General features: G+C 51.0%; 1 protein-coding gene across 1 annotated transcript in view; it reads right to left on the bottom strand.

Moving 5' to 3' along the window:
* Pepd (peptidase D) overlaps window positions 1-15,232 on the bottom strand; it is a 138,587-nt gene that overhangs the window by 101,160 nt on the left and 22,195 nt on the right. The window contains exons 4-5 of the mRNA NM_001009641.2: window positions 9,218-9,281; window positions 1,025-1,072 (exon numbers count right to left, since the gene is read on the bottom strand). Coding sequence (NP_001009641.1) covers window positions 1,025-1,072; window positions 9,218-9,281 — 112 coding nt within the window. The remainder of the gene's footprint in view (window positions 1-1,024; window positions 1,073-9,217; window positions 9,282-15,232) is intronic.

Here is a 15,232-nt window from a genome sequence, read left to right as displayed (position 1 = left end):
GTAGGGCAGTGAGGAACAGCCTGATGTGAGTAGCCGGGGATGCCACCTGGGGCCATGGTGGGGTCCTGGCCTGTGCTGCCACTGGGGCCACATGTGGGTCTGTGGCCTTGCAGCAATGGGAGTCTGTTACCACCAAAGGTGGACATCCCTGATCTGGGCTGTCCCCCAAGGGTGGAGGGCAGGCATGAGGGGAGGTGAAGATGAGTGGGATTAGGGTGCGTGAAGTGAAATTCACAAAGAACCAATAAAAGGTAAAAAACAAAACAAAAACCTGGGCCAGTGAGAAGAGAGCTATTCCCATGTAAGTCAGTAACAAAGGAGAGAAGGGACATTCTGGAAGGATGAAGGGCTCCGTGTGGGGTGTGTGTGTGTGTGTGTGTGTGTGTGTGTGTGTGTGTGTGTGTGTGTTTGTGTGTCTCTGTGTGTGTGTCTGTGTTTGTGTGTCTGTGTGTGTGTGCGTGTGTGTGTGTCTGTGTGTATGTGAGAGACAGAGACAGAGACAGAGAGAGTGGGCAAGGCAGAAGAGTACAATAGCCCAGTCCCTACACCCCTGCCTCACCCCAGGCTGTGCACCCCCTTAAGGTCTGATTTGGAGAGTCTGATTTCCAAATTGTATTATCATAGGGCATTCAGATGAGAATAGAGAGTGACAATCTAAAGAGCTAATAAAGAGTGAAATGCCACGAGCTTAAGGTGGACACAGTTCTATGTCCAAGTCTGGTTTTAAGCCCAGACTGCTGGTAGTACCTTACCCACTGTGGCCACAAGACCAGACACAGCACATTCCACGGTTAGTCATTAGCACACAAAACAGGTGTCCCTACTCACCACAGGTGACCGGTTCTCAGTTTCTCTTTTTCATTCACTTATGTAGCTCAGGCTAGCCTCTAACTGCCATTTTCCTGCCTCAGCATCCCAAGTCTGCATTCCTCTATGCCTAACTTCTTTTCAGCCTCTTTTTTAATCAACCCTCTTGTGCTGCAGGGTGCCAAGTACTGCGTGGCTCCCGAGACCGGTCACTTACCAAAGTGAGGAGGACAGAGGGGTTCCGTGAAGTCAGGACACTGGCAATCTGAAAATCAAAAGGGAAACCCAGTTTAGAGCAGAGTTACGGTTTGAATTTGAAATGTCTCAGACAGACTGAGGTATGACGTGGCCAGTTTGTGGCTATTTTGAAGGCTGCACATCCTTTAGGAGGTAGGGCCTGGCAGTCCCTGATCTCTGCCTTGATCCTGGTCTGCTGTGATGGGTGCCCTTTTGCTCCACCACAAGCTCCTGCCATCTCGAACTGCACCCACTGTGGACTGAAGCGTTTCCTTTCTCATCCAGTGACTAACCCAGCAGAGGAGTGGAATGGAGATGATACACAATCACAACCTCATGGGTACAGGAGGGAGCAGGTTCTCAAGACAGGAGATACCACTGCCACCCTGCCCTTAAGATGAGGAAACAGGCTCCGGGAGGTGGAAGGACTCCAGGAAGCCCTACAGTAGAGGGCATAAACCAGCACCCTCCTCACCATGTGGCCTGCCTCCAGGCGCCTCAAAGATCCCTGGCTCCCAAGAGCCAGACCTGCCCACTCTCCAAGGCCAGCATCTGTGTGTGTGGTTTCCTGCTCTTCCTGAAAGGTCTGGTTCTGTCAGGCACAAGCCCCAGTGCTGCCCATCCTCAGAGCAGATGCCTCTCTCCCTACTGACACCGATCTCCTTGGCTAAACCGAAAGGAGTGAGCTTTACTCAACTTCACTCACTGGCTTCCACCCTGGCCGGCTACGTCTCCTGTCCCTACATGCTGAATGCTTCCTCCCCAGTACCTTGTGTGAGCAGACTTAGGCTCGCCTGCCCACACCTCTGCTCACTCTCACCTACGGCTGGATCATCTTCCCACCATCTTGACTAGTCTATCACATCCTACCTGGGTCTGAACCCCAGCCTGCAAGCAGATTCAGTCACTCCCTTCTCTCCCCCCACCCCCAGCCGGCTGCCATCCATCCCCTGACATCATACACCAGCTAGGAAACCTGCACTCCAGAGTGCTGACCATTGCTAGGAGCAATTTGATCCTTGGGCTGACTGTCTGTCATGCTCCCCATCCCCGCCCTAAGCTCTCTGATACCCTCAACACAGGAGAGGAGGGTGGGCTGTGCCAACGGGCTGGCTGAGCTACTGCTGAGACACTCCACGCCGTACGCATTTAAGGTGGATATTTTGATAGGTTTTGACGTAGCATATACACACTCTTCAATACTAAAACGTTTCTGGAGAAAAGCTGGAACACACTGGAAGCCATGAAAGAGAAAATACACCTGCCATCCCATCCCCAGAGACAGAAACAGAACTGTAATGACATTTGGATCATATGAAATTACATGCTTCGCTTATTTCCTGTCATTAAATATTCTTCAAACACGTAATTTTTAGCAGTCACTACTGCTGGGGAGGGTAAACGTTCAATAAGTCTTTGATTATGGCCTGCGTCAGTCATCTTACACACATCACCTCATTTAACCACCCATAAAGGCACAGACATCCGGAACTCACAGATAAAACAGCTTGCGTGAGGGTTGCAGAACCTGCCTAAAAGCACAGCTAAGGAATAGCAAAGCCAGGACAGAAGAGGCAGACAGCACAAGGCGTAAGAGCTCTGACTGCTCTTCTGGGAGGTCCAAGTTGGTCTCTAAAACCCATATCTGTTGCCTTACAACCACCTATAATTCAACACCCTCTCATGGCCTCCATGAGCATACACACACACACACACACACACACACACACACACACAGACACCTACCTTTAAAAAGAAGTAGCAAAGCCCAGTTTTAACACGTGGTTATAGAAAAGTCTTAATGGACTACATGTCATTTACTTGATCCTTCCCTTTTCTGGACATGTAAATCATTTCTAATGATGAATTATTACAAATAATGCTGTGTGAGCATCCTGGTCTACATAGTTTTTTATATATTTATATATTAAGGATTTGTTTCCTGGTACAGTGTGGTGCCTCACACCTATAATTCCAGCATTTGGGAAGTTCAGCTAGGAGAATTGTGAGTTTAAGGTTAGTTTGGGGGGTTGGGGATTTAGCTCAGTGGTAGACCGCTTGCCTGGTAAGCTCAAGGCCCTGGGTTCAGTCCTCAGCTCTGAAAAAAAGAAAAAAAAAGAAAAAAAAAGAATGGAAAGGTTAGTCTGGAATACACAATGAAACCCTATTTCCTAAGGTGGGGGGGGAGTTTACTTTAAAAGAAAATTAAATGAGCAGGGGCATAGTATGTGCCTATTTCCCCAGAACTTGGAAGGCGTAAGTGGGAGGATCAGGGCCAGCACAGAGTCCCCAGGACCCGTCCTTAAAAGGAAGGAAAGAACAAAGGGGGAAGGGGTAATAATAAAAAGAAAAAAATTATGAATGAAGTGACCTAGTTGAATACGGAGTCAAAGGCCAGTATTCCACACCATGGTCTAGCCAAGAGGGCTGAGGCACTGGCTCTCCAGGAGCAGCCTCTCTCCTTCCCTGCTCAGTAACTGGAGAATGACTGAGCCCCTCTGTGTTTCACAAATGAAGGCATGCGTCGTCCCCTCCTCCTGCCTGCCCAGCCTGCCCCTCCTGGAGGGGAGAGAGGCTCATTAAAACCAACAGAGCAGAGTGTGTCAGGCCCTGGGTGTGTTGTTTCGTTGACATGAAGGGTCTACATTCATCAGCACACACCGATGCCGTCAATTACAGCGGCAGAATCAGAGAGCGAGGAGGCACTTGGGGATTGTATCTGCTATTGTCCTTAGGAGAGAGGAGCTGGATAACAAATGTGTGGGCTGATGGTTTTTCTCTCCACAATGACTCTCTGGACATGCTGGTTAGGAATAATGGAGGGGAAGCCCCCCACCCCCCTCGCTGTAAGCCTGCCGCTCAGATGCATGGAGGCCCGATAGAGCCGGCCAGGCGTCGTGAGTCCTGGCAGAGTAACATCTTTTATTGATCACAGCTGCTTGAGTGGGCCCTGGTTACCTCTATGGCTGCAGAACCTCTCCCAGCCCAGCGGCTCCATCTGCCTTCCCCGTGGAGACCCATTAGTGCTACACTCATCAGCACACCGATTGGAGGCTGTGCCTCAAAAATTAAGGGAACAAGATTCGGTTTTGTGTCGCTGGCTCTGAATGTAGCCCCAGGACTAGACAGCACAGCTTTAACAACCCCGGGCCTACTTTCCAGGAGCACAGCCACAGGGGACCCATCTGCTCTCCCTAGTGGGGCTGTTAAATGTTCCTGTCTTGCTGCAGGCCATAGCCAGCATCCATCTCCCAGGCAGCCTTGACTAGGTGGACAGGCCAGAAGAATTATCAGAGCCCTGTGGGCCCAGATCCTGCCCAGGGGACAATCCAGGAGTTGCCCAAGGGAACTTTACAGAGGCTCCTAACCAGAACTCTGACCAAGCCAGTGAGTCACTCTTAACAAAGGAATTAGACACGCTTCAACTCTGTTGCTGAGGAAAGCCCATGTGGCCCCAGTGTGCAGGGCTCTGCCCGACCAGCATTGAAACTCTAGAAAACAAGCCATTATCCATGACAGTTTCCCAAGACACCGGTGCATACACACCAGTGGCCTGAAATGCCCTTAAGTTTTTGAATCTGCTTTTAAAATCAAAATAGCACCAACAATATGGCTGTCTGACTATTCTTGAGCAATCAGAGTACACAGCCCCTTCAGGGCAAGGTCCTATCAAAGACCCCTCTTCCTGAAGCCACACACACACACACACACACACACACACACACACACACACACACACACACACACAGGACAGCTCTTACATTCTGCCTGGCTAACTGACCCTGGAACCTTGAAACATCTGCCATAAAGCAAATACAAAAGTCATCCTCTGCCCTGCCAGCTCCCAGTTAGTTAGACACTAGCTTCTACACCACGTATACACAGCAGTGTTGTGGAGCCCCCTCCCAGGGGTCCCCTGAGTGACCCCTTTTCAGTAATTAAGCTCTGGCTCTCCTGTTAGGAGTAGGAGGGAAACCAGGCCTGTCATCTCAGACATCTGCAGGTTTTTAGACAAGGTCTCATGTAGCCCAGGCCTTTGAAAGCATTAAATAACTGAGGATGATCTCGATCTTCCGAGCCTCCTGCCTCCCCCCTCTACAGGCTAGGATTACAGGCGTGCTTCATTAATTTGGTTCTGGGCATTGAACTCGGGGTTTCCTGCATGCCGTCCTCTGATACATGCATTTTACACACACACACACACACACACACACACACACACACACACACACACGCATTTTACATATAAATGCATATAAGACATCAAGGGATCAGCTGTGCCCCAGGCCACTCCCACTCTCCTTCAGCGCAAGCTCGCACCTGCAGCTAGCTGTCTGGTTCATGAAGATGGGCAAGGATGGCCAAGGCTGGGCAGGGCTGAGCACTGTAGAACTGGCCTGGGATTACCTGCCTAAGGAGCTCCCTGTCACTTTCCATGATGGACTGTGCATGGTGCTGCCCACATCAGAAAATGCTTCCAGCCCATGGGGCTTGAAGCAGCAGTTTGCTCCTTTTGGTGGGATTCATTCCCAGCTTCAGGAGATCACAGGGACTTGAAAGCCTGGGTCACCTCTGCACACGCAAGCCTCCCACAAGCCAGCCTTCTGCTACTGGTAGGCAAGTGTAGAGACGGAGGCAGCCTCTGGAACCTGGAAGTCTTCGAGTCACAATATTGCCACGCCCTGGCTGTGGGGCCATGGATGAGGTCTTCTGCCTCTCAGACTTGACCTCCTGGTCTATAAATAGGGTTGGACCTGTGGTTCACTGGAGGACAGGGTAGCCTCCTACAGCGACTAGCCCCAGAGTGAAGCACCTACTTTACCTAGGACAGCAGTAAAGCTAGGGTGTGGTTCAGTGGTACTGCCTGGCACGTCCAAGGCCCTGTGATCAACAGATCTGATCAACGATGGTAATGAGTATCTTGCTCCGACAGAGGACTCCAGAACCCTAAAGGGGCTCTGCCCTTTGACCTCTAGTGATGCCTTCATTTAACATTCTGCCTTCAAAGGTTAAGAGCAAGCTGGTCTGTCTAACCCTTCACTAAGGACTTCCTGCCCCAATATGTCCTCTAATGTCCCACATCTGGAGGGCTGCTTTCTTCCCCAAGAAATCATAGGGTAAATGGGAGCTGAATTCTCCCCTCCCTCCAGTAATGACAATTCTTGAGGCTACAGCCCAGAAAGGGATCATACTCAGCAGCAGGTAAAGCCCAGCCAAATGCAGGACTCTCAAAACCCTGAAACAGAGACTATGCTAGCTCTCTCTCCCGGTTTGAGGATGGGAGGTGCCGAGGTCAAGGCCCAATAGAGCAATGACACTGAGATGCATGATATAGTGTGCAAGGGTAATGGAGATACATTGGCCAAAGGACAGCATCAGCACCAAAGTCAGGGAGAAGGATGAACAGATCTCCTCTAATGCTTAAAGATACAATGTAGCAAGCGAATGGCCTCATTAGGGGCACGTAAACATTCAGTCTCTCTTAAAACTGGAAGCCACATGACAAGAGGATCCATCAAAAGCGGCTTCTCAATGTATGAGAAAAGGAACCCTATACACTACAAGTAGGACTTTAAATGTGTGCATCCATCATGGAAATCAGTATGAAGGTCTCCACAAAATTATGTATGAGCCTGCTACACCAGTCTTAGGTATACGGCCCAAAGCAGCTAAATCAGCTTAGGGCAGAGACGCGCTTCAGACCCACACTTACTGTGGTACAATTCACACCAGTGACGTGCAATCAGTCTGGTGCTCATCAACAGACAAATGGAGAATGGAGGTGTGGTACGTACACACAATTGGGTGTTATCTAGCCACACAAGGAATGAAGAGTGTGTCCTCTCCAGCAGAGATCATCTGGCTAAGCCAGACTCAGAAAGGCAAACATGGTGTGTTTCCTCTCATCTGCAGAATCTACAGTTGAAAAAAAATAAAGAGTAGGAAGTAGAAGGGGAACTACATGAGGAGAAGAAGGTCAGTGTTGGGCAGGACAAACATGGTTTTACCATCATAGTGCACAGTGCGCACATAAAAACATAAGAAGGAAGCTTATTCTTCTCTATAATGTACATACACTACGGGGCTGGAGAGACGGTTCTGTGGTTAATTACACTTGCTGTTCTTTCAGAGGACCAGGGTACAGTCCCCAGTATCCGCATTGGGCAGTCACAACCCCCTGTAACTCATAACCCCAGGAAATCCGATGCCCTCTTCTGGCCTCCATAGGTACTGCATGCACATGCCCATACACACAGACATCTACATATACTTATAAATTATACCTTTTAAACACATACGCTAATAATTATTTTAAACCTTTCAGAAAAAAATTAACACATTACCTACCTCCCCCTGGCCCAACAGGACAGAAGATACAGAAGACATAGACTCAGGTACAGGTTTGCGAGCATTTGCCTTCACTGAGGTTTTCCTGGGAACCTGACAGGGTTCTACTTTGCTTCACTGACTTCGCCCATGAATTCACTTCCTGTGCTGGCCCACACCCTGTGCTGCTAGGTGGAGCTGTGGATCTGAACACCTCTGATATCCTGCACATCTCTGGGACTAGAACGGAGAATGCAGGAGAGACGTGGCAAGGCAAACAATCAGGTTCTCAAGATGGCGACGGGACAACGTCGGGTGCAGAGCGGAGGCCAGCTGATGTTCACACGCTATCCGGAGAGCACCAGTGTGGACCAGTGCAAGGCCTCCATGGTTGATAAAGAGTGGGGGAGGAGGGGTCTTAGCACTCCAGGCTACAGAACTCAAGGCAGGACCATTCTGCCCCTGTACAGGATGAGGCCAAAGCTGGTCTGCCCAAGGTCAAGGAGAACTGTCTATCCCAGAGCCAGTAGGCCAGGCACGGAACACTGAGCAGAGACAGGCAGGCTCCTCACCATGCAATGTAATTGACCAGAGTCCCTCAAAACCTGCTTCTTCACCTGGTGCTGTTACCCCAGCATAGCTATGTCCTGTCCAGAGGAACAGATTTTTGCTTGATCTCCACTGGACGGATCTTATAACCACCTCTACCCTGCAATCCCAGTCCTGGGCCTCAAGGCTCTTCTCCTCTCCTGTCACTACGTCTTCTGCTTCAAGGTCTCTCCAAAGAAATTAGTATCGTACAAGCATAGCTCAAGGTTGTGCTTCCATATGAGGTATTCACGTATGACCTCGAAGGCCTCTGATCTTATTCTCCCTCCTCCCCTTCCTCCTCCCCTCCCACTTTCCCAACAGTGCCTCTGCTTTCACCCTGCACACAGGCAGACAGGCAGATGGGCAGGTTTATCTAGACTCCACATGAGGGCAAACTCGGGGCACCTGGCTGCTTTCCAGTCACATGAAGATCCCCAGTGCCATCCATTCTCCTGCAAATGACTTCATGAATGACTGACAGTCTGCTGCAGACATACAGCACATTTCTTCTCTCCATTCATCCATCGACAGGCATCTAAGCTGCTTCCAAAGCCTGGCAGCCCCAGCTCTTAGCATGTGTGCGCTTTCGAGCTCTGTCTAGGGCAATGCGGTCGTGGAGCCCTGTCCAGCTGCTCCAGCCAGGCCCAGGTTGGATTGCCAGTGGCAGATGCTGACTTCCATCCAGCTCTGACTTGGAGAGCATGGCAAGGCCTTGATGGATGGGGATGATAAAGAGTGGGGTGGGATTAGAACCTGGAGCCGTGACAGCATCCAGGGATGGAACAGAGTGGCCTCTTGTGTGCCAGGCAGTAGCCACGGTATTGGAGGACTTTGCTCACTCGGACCGTGTAGCTCTGAGATGTGCGCCCAACTCTGCTTAGCCACTGTCGGCAGTGGAGGTTGAAAGAGCCCCTCTCATCAGCGTGGACAAGGGTCGGATTCACAGCCTCGGGAGGACACAGACACATCCACCCACACTACCCAACACTGGCTGGGTGACCAGGCTGGAAGGCTGATTTAAGTCAGGGCACTCCCCAATTCCTGTACGTACACGCACTAGCCATTCACAACCTGGGGCTCTCCTTACAAATAGACCCCTCAACACACAAGGGCCCAGGCCGGACCCACCGCACTTTTGACTGGAGCGGGGTACCATTTGCAGGCAGGTCGCTTCTCAGAGACATCCTTTCGGAGGAACCTCACGGGTCAGCATAACCCAGGTTGCTTATGCCTCAGTGCCACTTCAGCTACGCACCTCATCCGCGTACTGGACATCGTCCACTGCGTACTTCTCCTTGAAATGCTCCTTGGAATGGATCCTGAAAAGAAAGCACAACGAAACCATGGTCAGGGCCTGGCAATGCCCCAGCCTGGTCACCTTCTGCCTACCAAATCCAAGCCATGAAGCTCTGGTCCATCCCTGATACAGTGTGATGACCCAGCACCAAGCATATACACCCAGCAGTTGATGAAAGGGTGTCAAAGCCGCTGAACTACGCCTGCCACCCTGGGACCTCTGATTCAGTCCACTACGCCCCTGGTTGCGGGCAGCAAACAGTGGGAGAATACGGTCCCTGCTTCCATTCGTTCCCTCCCCCACACTAACCCTCTAGGCAGTCAGCCTGTGTGCCTCGCCTTTAGGGGCACGGAGTAAGTGACTTCCCAGCTGTACCTCTTTAAAGGAAGGTTAATACGTGAACGCTTTAAAGAAGTCAATATCAGTATTTCTCAATGTGAGGAGAAGAATTTAAGCTTAGTCATCAACTCTAAAACAATTAGCCAAGGAGAAAGCATGGAGTAGATGAGGTGAGACAGCCCTTGCCTGACTGTGGATGCTTTCCCTGGATTCAGCAGGCTGCAGTGCCACCCCAGATGAGTCAACGCTGGTGGGGGCAGTGGGCTCCCATATGGAAGAACAGTCACCACATGGGGGGGTGAGGTCACTGTCAAGTGCCACATCCAGTGACACACACACACACACACACACATATATATATATATATATATATATATATATATATATATATATATATATATATATGCATGCCATGGGCACTACTTACCGCACACCTGGAAAGTAAGGGGACAGACCCACCCCTTCCCGTCCTACTGTTGTCTCACGGCAGGTGCACCATCCCACAGGTCTCAGAACCGGACAACAGGTGGTCTTTATATCTACCAGGGCCATGAGGGATGTGTGGGAATTCATCTGGGGATGGAACCAGGAGGTCCTCAGAGCTCCAAGGCCCATGTGTCATAGCACAGCACTGCTTGGGAACTGCAGTCCACAGCTCTCTGGCCCAGTATCAATCTCTTTCCACCCAAACAGGTAAAGCTTGTTATCAGAGGTTCAGACTAGAGAATCAGGGGATAGTGGAGGGTAATGGAACCAGCAGAGAGAGAAAGAGAGAGAGAGAGAGAGAGAGAGAGAAAGAGAGAGAGAGAGAGAGAGAGAGAGAGAGAGAGAGAGAGAGAGAGAGAGAGTGTCACAGTCCAGGTAGAAACCCCACTTTAGTCTGAGAAACGCTGATCTCACTGTGGTTTCATGGAATGCTCTCTGCCCCCCGACCCACCTCCCTTTGACCTCTGAAAAACTCACTGGGCATCAAGGTCTTGCCATTAAATTAAATTTGCACAATTCAGTCACATTAGCTTCTGCCATGAGACAGGGCTCAAAAGTTAACCGGCCAAGATCTGACACCTCTTAGCAAAAGGCCTCAAGAGCTGAGGCAGGAAGTGTCACTTCAACTGGATCCTGGGAGTCCCAGGTGCAGACTGGGAAAGCGAGGGGCAGGGAGACCATCAAGACAGCTGCTAGCTGTCACTTGCTCTCCAGCTGTGCCAGCACAGCCCCGCCCTACCTCCAGCCCCAGTCACTTTGTCAACATGGGTTGTGACAGGCATGAAAAGCAAACTCCCTACAGATTCAGAAGCACAAAGATCTGATTCAGCCTCCAGGGCTCTGCACAGGGGTCAGGCCAGCCACTAAAGTGGGGGCCCTAACCTTTTCATATCCACTGCCATAGGGTACCTGAAGCCTCTTTCCAAAAAAAGTGTCCTTTAGAAGAAGCCGCTAGGAAACATCTGCCTGTCCTCTTCTGGAGTCTTACAAGTTAGGATTTATCAGAGACTTGCCAGGCCAGAGAAGACAGGTGAAATCTGGAAGCAGTGATCCCCAGGCTTGATCCTATGAAGCCAAGGGAAGTGGCAGCAAAAAGGAGGTGATAGCAGTGAGCTGCGAACACTGGGTGTCCCTCCTGCATGCTCACCTCCAAACTCCCACATGGTGCTTATCCAACTCACGTTTACATCAGTACGAAGACGTGCCTTGCCGGGCAACGTAAGAAAGGAACTATTCACTTCTCGGGGTTCTTGGTTTCAGAGGCTCAGTGTAGGGTTGCTTGGCTCCACTACGCCTGAGTGAATGGGGGAGGCAGGGCGCTATGGTGGAGGCCATGTACAGCAAAGGCTGTTCCATTTGCAGTGGATGGGCAGCTGACAGCGGAGATGAGGGGCCTGAGACGAGATGGCACCCCGGAGGACACATCCAGTGATCCATTTCCTCTGAAGTCTTCCTTCCTAACAGCACCATCAGGTAGGAAAACCAAGCATTCAATACATGACCTTACGGAGGACAACCGACATTCAAACTGTCTCTGGATGGCAAGGTGGAGCAAAGGGAGGCCTTTGCCCAGCACTTGCTCTCCTCACAGAGGCAGATGCCACAGTCTAGACTGAGTGCAAACTGGGTCTTAATGCACCTCCCATGCGTCGTCTTGCCAGAAATAACCGCCAAGGTATAAAATACGAAGAGCTGTGGGCATTTTGTCGGGTACTCTGCACATTACATTCTTAGAAAGGGCAGAGATAATTAAGTTTGAACAGTACTTGCTTTTTTTTTTTTGTGTTTGTGAGTTAATTACAGTAAAATCATTTAGACGTTACCTGGAGGGACGTATATGCCAGGCGGCAAGATCAAACCAGCCATGGAACTCTTGGCAGCCACAACTTAGTGGAGCTGATGGGAAAAGGAGTAACATGTCTCCTGGCGGGGAGGGTCACTGGGAATCTCTGGATGCACTGGGGTGGCGGGGGTGCTGATAGGGTACACAGTGGCTTCTTAGAGGATCTACATCCTGCTGGCATGTGGTGAGGAGCAGGCACAGCTCATGCCTGGCCCCATCACATGGGAGATCCAGATGGAAAGAACCAGACTAAAGGGACAAATCGGGAGAGGAGCTGAGCTCACTTGGATACTCCTCGTTCCAGTGCACGGTGCGGTTCCGGCAGAAGACAGAGGTTGTCTCCCTTGACAGGATACCCACCCTGTACCCGGGATTTGTGCTCTGCCAGCAGCTGGGCCCAAGCACAAGCCCAGAGTCAGAGTGAGTGATGCTTGGTCACAGTACCATGGGCCCCAAAGCCCTGTGTAAGCCCTTGGGTGAGAAGGAGCCATTAAATTAATGCCACATGATGCAGACATGATGGAACCCTCCAGAAAATGGAATTTTAAAGGGCAGGTCTTAGTGGCTAGCTGACCACCTGTGTGTGGCTAATGAATAAGTAAAAAAGGCCAAATGACAGCAACCGCCATCCGTTTCCAGCGCCGGGCGCCTGCCTTCAGCTCCAAACAATGTGGCTGCCTTTTATTCTGCTACTGGCACAACACAGTGCGTGCAGAGCCCAAGTCAGCAACCATGTCAAGATGTCATTAAGTCGTCAAAGAGGGAGGTAGCCCTCTGCAAATCAGAGTAGTGTCTGAGCCCGCAGACCGCTCCTATGTGTGAGCTGGGGCCGCTACAGTGCAGCCTCTGGGATGATCTCCACACAGGAAAGCCAGGCAGAGGACAGCCACACTGCGAGGTTCAGTGATTGAGACAAACCTGCCCATGCACCCATGAAAGCTAGGGGCTCTGGCTAATCCCTAGAGCTGGGAGTCAGGTGCAGGCGCTTAGGAGGAGCCATAAAGAACCCATTAGCTCCTCCTCCAGACCGCTTCCCTCAAAGAGCCCATCCTTCCTCCTGATGACAGCAGGAGTCACAGTCCTGCCCCAGACGCTCAGGAAGCCCTCCCTCCTTGTGACTCAAGGGGGGGATGGGGCAGTGCCATGCAAGAGACCACCTCCCCCATACCATATCTCATGTCACAAACAGCCCACATAAAACCAAGTGCAATGGCACACGCCATGACTCCAGTATTCAGGAAGCTGAGAGAGAAGGATCTCGGATACACGGTCATCGCAAGCTACATTGCAAGAGCCTGTCTCAAACATCGCAAATCACCCCATGTGCACTCTTCCACCAGACAGACATTCCTGGGTAGTCTGGGGCCAGACAGGTCCTAGAGAGGCCAATCACCACCTCCCTGCAAACCTAGGCCAGGCACACTATCCGTCCTTTCGGTTTGGTCAGGGACAGAAAGGAATGTAGAGGATCCCCTATCCATACCCCAAGCTGCCTACTTTCCATGTCCCTGAAGCTACTTGGTACGGTATGTCACAGAAGAAACTTCCAGATGCCCAGGCCAGGGCCACGGTCAGCTAATTTTCTTCTGGAGAGACTCCAAACACATCAGATGCTCCCACCCTCCTGCTTCGGTAAGAGTGTAGGGTGAGGCACAGGCCTGCCCTGAGCTTCCCATCTCCTCCCCCAGAATCTGTGACCCTGACGGCAAGTCTGTGCCCACAGCTGTGGATCCTACAACAGACCTCAGGTTCCCTGAGTGACTTTGGATTGTAGAACCTGCCAGATGGATTTTCAAAAGCCATCAGATAGAGACTCCAAAGGAAGCTGAGGAGCTTAAGGTCAAATGTTCAGTCTGGTGGGTTTTGATTGCAAAGGCCAGGTAATCCCATCAGCCTTGCTCCCGGTGCCCTATTGATTACCGCAGCGTCTGGAAGCAGCCGTGCACATCAGATCTGGCTGCTTCCCAGCTCAAGCCCAGACAACTGGCCCCTTTGTCACCTGCCCGTTCCAACCAGGCCTTCCCTCCCAAACACTCAGCTGCAGAGAGACAGTGAGTCAGCCCAGAGCACAGAAAGGAAAGGTCTGCTGGGGAAACTGTCTCGGCTGTGATGTCAGTCTCCCTTGAGACCACAGCTGCTGGGCCTGACCTGCACAGCACACACAGCCTCGAACACCAGGGGGACCAACCCTGCAGACACGAATCTACCCTCAAGGTTACTCGAGGCTCTCTTCTGCACCAGACAATGAGCTGCCTCAGCAAAGCAGGGCCAGACTAAAAGAGTGCTTTAATAGTCTCAGGCCAGCTGTGGAGTTCCTGTATTCTTGAAGACTATAAGTGCATGAGAAAAGCAGACTGCTAACAGCTGATACCTGACCAATCAAGGTCCTGGGCTCTAAGCCCTTCAGTCAAGGGCAATTAATCCCCAGGATGTAACTGTAGAAGACACGGGGAGTTTTTGAGGGTTCAGCAACTGGGGTAGAGTCCCTTAGCCAAGCACAGTCCTCCAGTGGACCAGCTGCAGATGTCTGCTGTCAGCTCCGAGACAGCATCAGTCCTTTCTTGCCAGAGCCAGTTCTTTATAAGGAAATATCTAGGTGAACAGATCAGTGGTAGAGTGCTTGCCTAGGTTATGCAACCCCAGCAAAACACACACACACCTCTGCATACATGCAATTACCCAAATAATTCTCTTGCCTAGGTTATGCAACCCCAGCAAAATACACACACACACACACACACACACACACACACACACACACACACACACACCCCTCTCTGCATACATACAATTACCCAAATAATTCTGTTGGCGGGGCACGGTAATGGCCACCTGCAATCCCAGCACTTGGGGAGGAGACAGGTAGATATGAGTCTGAGGCCAGCCTAGGCTACATAGTGACATTTTATCTCAAGAGGGAGGAGGAGAGGGACAGGGACAGGGAAAGGGAGAGGGAGAGGGAGGAGGGAAGAAGTGAGCACAAGCTGGAGCCAGCTGACCCGGACCTGGACCTCCACTGTCCATCCCTACAGCTCACAGTTGAAAGCATCTGCCAGCTTCTGAGCTGTCTCTCATCTCAGCAAGTTCGGTCTGAGTGAGGAGGCAGGGCCAAGGGGATGTTGAAAGAACAGTGTCTTAGGTCGGATTTCTATTGCTGTGAAAAGACACCAAGACCACAGCAACTCTTTTTTTTTTTTTTTTTATTAACGTGAGTATTTCTTATTTACATTTCGAGTGTTATTCCCTTTCCGGTTTCCGGGCAAACATCCCCCTAATCCCTCCCCCTCCCCTTCTTTATGGGTGTT

This window comes from Rattus norvegicus, chromosome 1 (assembly GCF_021556685.1).
Source record: "Rattus norvegicus strain SHRSP/BbbUtx chromosome 1, alternate assembly SHRSP_T2T, whole genome shotgun sequence".
NCBI classification, from domain to species: Eukaryota; Metazoa; Chordata; class Mammalia; order Rodentia; family Muridae; genus Rattus; species Rattus norvegicus.
The sequence above is the reverse complement of the archived record's forward strand: the minus strand, read 5'-3'. Positions and strand labels throughout refer to the sequence as shown.